This window comes from Arachis ipaensis, chromosome B06 (genome assembly GCF_000816755.2).
Source record: "Arachis ipaensis cultivar K30076 chromosome B06, Araip1.1, whole genome shotgun sequence".
Taxonomy (NCBI): Eukaryota; Viridiplantae; Streptophyta; class Magnoliopsida; order Fabales; family Fabaceae; genus Arachis; species Arachis ipaensis.
In genome coordinates, this window is record NC_029790.2 from 134,398,358 (window position 1) to 134,403,295 (window position 4,938).

The following is a 4,938-nucleotide window of genomic DNA, read 5'->3' on the forward strand; positions in this document are numbered from 1 at the left end:
ATGAAACAGATATTAAAATACATTTTTTTCATAAACTATGTAAACCGCGACAGAAAACGCATTATTTACCCTGGTATTCAAGTTCTGGACCACCATAGCTTCCCAAGGCTCTCACTCAGTTTTCTTCTTTGTTGAAAGTTGAAACCTTTTTGTTCTGTTCTATTCTCTTTTGCTTATCATATTTTCCTTGTTGAGGGAGCTTCAATATCAAGCGTTAGAGGGCGAAAAAGAAAATGCACCCTTCAATCATGTCTTTGATGATGAATCAGCAAGGTGGCACTTTTTGACCATTGAAAAAAAGAAAAGAAAAAGCAAGTTTGATTATCTCTGTAGCCTTTTTTTCCTCTCTTTTCCACACCACACGCTTCTTCATCTTCTAATTGGAAATCTTCTCTTCATTGTTCAACGGAAATTTTATTCCTTGGAAGTGTTCTTGAGCTTCCATTTCAGCAATTCCATTCTCAAGTTTGCCTTTTTTTTGGCGAATACAACAGAAACGGATACTTGCCTATTAGGTGTTTGCTAAAATGCCACAGTATCAACCATCTAAAGAAACTTCAAAGCTTGATGCTTTTTTGGGTCTAGATAATAAGGCCCTGTTGAAAGTTGCTGAGAAATTGGAGCTGAAGGTGATGATTGAGGAAATGGAATCTTCAACAGGCATTGATGACGTTCCTGCAGTGTTCATTTGTCCAATTTCACTTGAGCCAATGCAAGAGCCAGTGACACTTTCAACTGGCCAAACCTATGAAAGATCCAACATCGTCAAATGGTTCTCACTTGGCCACAGAACTTGCCCCATAACAATGCAAGAGCTTTGGGATGATGATGATGGTGGTAATTCTCTCACACCAAACAACACTCTCAGCCACTTGATCCTCACTTGGTTCTCTCACAAGTACATAGCCATGAAGAAGAAATTGGAGGATGTTCAAGGTAGGGTTTCCGAACTCTTGGACACACTCAAGAAGGTTAAGGGTCAAGCTAGAGTTAGAGCTCTTAAGGAACTTCACAAACTTGTTGAATCTCATGTTGAAGCAAGGAAATCAGTGCTGGAGAATAATGGGGTTGCTTTGGTTTCTTCACTTTTGGGTCCATTTACTTCACATGCTGTTGGGTCAGAAGCAATTGGGATAATTGTGAATTTTGATTTGAGTTCTGAGTTGAAGAGGGATTTGGTGAATCCAGCTAAGGTGTCATTGTTGGTTGATATCATGAATGAGGGAACAATTGAGACCAAGATGAATTGTGCAAAGTTGATTCAAATTCTGCTGATGGAAGGTAAAAACGACATCCAAAATTATGAGATTGTTTCAAGTTTGAGTCTTTTGGTTGGGTTATTGAGGCTAATTAGGGATAAGAAACACCCAAATGGGGTCTTAATTGGTCTCAAATTACTCAAATCTATATGTTCATCATATGAATCAGTTAGAAGCTCAGTGGTAAGCATAGGAACAATTCCTCAATTGATTGAGTTATTACCAAATTGGAACAATGAGTGCTTAGAGATAGCACTCTATGTTCTTGATTTGTTGTCAACAATTCCAGAGGGTATTTTAGCATTGAAGCAATGTCCAAAGATTGTTCCAAATGTGGTGAAGTTGTTGATGAGAGTCTCAGAGAATTGCACACAATTTGCATTGTCAATATTGTTGGCTATTTACAAGATTGCCCCTGAAGAATGTGCATCACAGGCAGTGGAAGCTGGTTTGGCACCAAAGCTGTTGCTAGTGATTCAGAGTGGATGCAATCCAGTGTTGAAGCAGATGTCTTCTGAGTTCTTGAAAATGTGCAGTTTGAATTACTCTGCTAATATCTTGATTTCAAAGTGTATGCTTACCACAACAATACAATGAAAAATAAAATAGAAATTTGTTCATAGCTTCATGTAATTGTTCATATCTTTTTGAAATTTAGATTTCTTTGGTCTTTGCCTATTCTTCTTAAACTTAGAGCAATTTTAATCTATGGTGTATAATATAACTAGTTTTGTGTACTTTGAATTACTCTACTAATTTAGTAATATATTGATTTCAATTGTATGTTTACCACAATACACCTAACTATTGTTCATATCTTTTTGATATTCAGATTTCTTTTTCTACCTATTGTTAATCTATGGTGTAGTTTGAATTCTCAATATCTAAATGTCTGCTTATCACAACAATACAATGATTTTAAAAAAAGAGAAATGCTTTAATAGCTCATATACACCCAACTATTGTTCATAGCTTTTTGAAACTCAGATTTCTTCCATTTTATTTTTACACATTTTTATTAATCTTAGAGAAACTTTAATCTAGTTGGAATTGAAATCAGCAGCATACTAGCTGTCATTGATTCCAATATTCAAACTGGTCAATTCAGCAGATAATGTTGTGTCTTGTGTGGCTTTGAGGGAAAAAAATAAAAAAATAAACTAAATAAGATGATGGGAATCTGAGTTGTGACATTATAGAAAAATGATATTTTAGTGCCCCACTTTAATCTTATCCATGGTGGTAATTACTTAGTGGTCAATTCATTTGAATTTGTTTTTATAACAATTGCAATAAAAATTTCAATGTTAGTTTCCTGCACTGTGCAACCCGAACTCTACAGTGTTTAATGTTGTGAAGATTCCTAGTTAGTTCTCCCTTTAATTAAAGAATTAAGCTCTTAGAAAATAGAAAGAAAAGAAATTTAGAATAGAATCATGAATATTTCACAATTGGATATTATTTTTGGTTAAATTGCCTCAAACATTACAAGGAATTTATTTTCAAGAAAATCAACTGAAAATTTATAAATACAAATAATAAGAGACACATGACTAATAAGTCCAAAGATTTAGACACTTAACAAACAAATAAAGATAGATCTTATCTTATTTTATTGAAGATGGATGAGGCCAAAGGTCACAAGCATATACTTTTTTCATAATAATAATAATAATAATAATAATAATAATAATAATAATAATATTTGTCCTTTCGAGAAAAGGTAAATGGTCATGGTGAAAGAATCTGGATGAGGTGGGTTTAGGTTTGGTCAAAATCTGGAGACTGTTGTTATGTCTCTCCATTTATTTGAATAGAATTTATGGCAATCAATTCATGCATATTTCAAATTTGAAACAATAATGTGTCACCTTCCTTAATAGGTTTGAGAGTGACAGGGCCACTGAACCAAACTCAAATTTTTCATTCCAATTTCCAACTAATTCTAACCAGAGTCTCTTATTTTATGGTTGTGAACTTTATATTTATAGGTTGTGTATAATAATTAATCACCTTATAATTTCTCTTATACAGGAAATTCATACATATATAATAAGAGAGAATTGGATTTCTTTTTCACACCAAAGTTGATATATTCACTTAGATCTTATTTAAATATTTTAAGGATAGAGAAAGTGACTGAATAATAAACAAATGAAATTCACAATTTAATTAATCCATTGAAAATAGAATTATAATGTTTAAATAGACATTAATTTTTTTATATTGAATTTGTAGTAATGTAATAAAAAAATAATCAATTAAATATTGGTTATATTAAAAGTTTTTACTTTAGAAAACATAAACTAAAAATAACAAGTATATATATTTTTTTTTATTTACCAAACATAAAGAGGTAAGGCACTTAGTATTTTAATTTTTGAATTTTGAAATAAATGAAATTCATTATTATGAATTATGAAATGTCAAATAACGAATGAATTAAGGCGAATGATATGATTTGTCATATATCGTTAACTCCACTCAAATACTATTAAGAGTTTTTCCTACCCACTCATAGAATAATAGATGGCGAGTTAGTTACTAATGCACATCATATTTAACATCAAATATAATATCATAACTCCATGCAAAGGAAAAGCATTAATCACATGGTGGTTAGTGATTAATCACACATTATAGATGTGTCTAGACCTCTCATATTTTTTCTTGCTAACTTGATTTCTAATTATATATATATAATTTTATAACTTCATTTGATCATTTAAATTGTGATAGTGACACCACGCAGGCACACACATCAGATGGATGCTATTATCATTTATAAGTCCTGAATTAATTTTGAATAATTGGTGAAGATAATAGATTCTATAGTGTTCGGTTGATCGGGTGAATGGCGATTCAGATGGAATCGGGTCTGGAGCAACTGGTTATGAAGGAGAATTTAGACCTAAATGCGAGCTCTACAAAGAGAAGAGTTGTTTGAGTCGTCGGTGAATGAGCGGATGGGACCACCTGTAAGGACACTCTGATATTAAAGTTAGTGTCTGTACAATACAATGGCTAATTAGCGTAAAAGGTAACGTATTTTTGGAAAAGAATAGGTCGCTCCCTATTTATATTATGTGCTCGGATGGACCCTTTATTTTAGGCTCGTCCGTTTGAAAGTTTCTGCTAGTTGTTCAGATCTTTTCAGTAGGATATGAAGTGACACGTAAGTCACCTGGCCTCTAGATGCGGGTTGAATACCCGACGAGTCGGTAGTCTGTAAGCGGACCCATAATTCTTATTGGGCTGGGCCGGAACACATAAAAAATATGTTCATATGCAATTATAAATGAATCAAATCAATGATTCATGCAAAATAATAATAGTAATAATGGAAAAGAATTTGTCAATTTCTTTGTCCTTAGAAAGTTTTGCTTTTTTTTTTTAAGATAGACAAAAAATTGGTATAGTCCGCATCGATTATTTGCTAGGTAGAGAACTAGAGTTAGAGTTAATTTCTTTTTTTTTTGGGGTACAACTATTTTTAGTTTGAGACAAGTTTTTCTCTATGTTTATGATTTGGGCCAAGTTCCTATTGAAATAAATATATGCAACCCAAAATAGTTTAGACTACGTACCCCCATTTTCTAATGAGAAGTTTTTTTTTTTAATTTGGCAATTATAAGAAGTTAGTAGGATAAGGCTTGGCTTTATTCACACTTCATGGTTA

At 32.5% G+C, this 4,938-nt stretch overlaps 1 protein-coding gene across 1 annotated transcript; it reads left to right on the plus strand.

Annotated features, from left to right (window-relative positions):
• On the plus strand, window positions 66–2,051 carry LOC107605582 (U-box domain-containing protein 30-like). Its single transcript, XM_016307497.2, has one exon. It carries the CDS (start codon window positions 528–530, stop codon window positions 1,854–1,856), a length of 1,329 nt encoding a protein of 442 aa, XP_016162983.1. The 5' UTR covers window positions 66–527; the 3' UTR covers window positions 1,857–2,051.

Bases quoted from the DNA above. Each gene is read 5' to 3' on its own strand.
- LOC107605582 (XM_016307497.2), top strand. From the start codon at position 528: ATGCCACAGTATCAACCATCTAAAGAAACTTCAAAGCTTGATGCTTTT.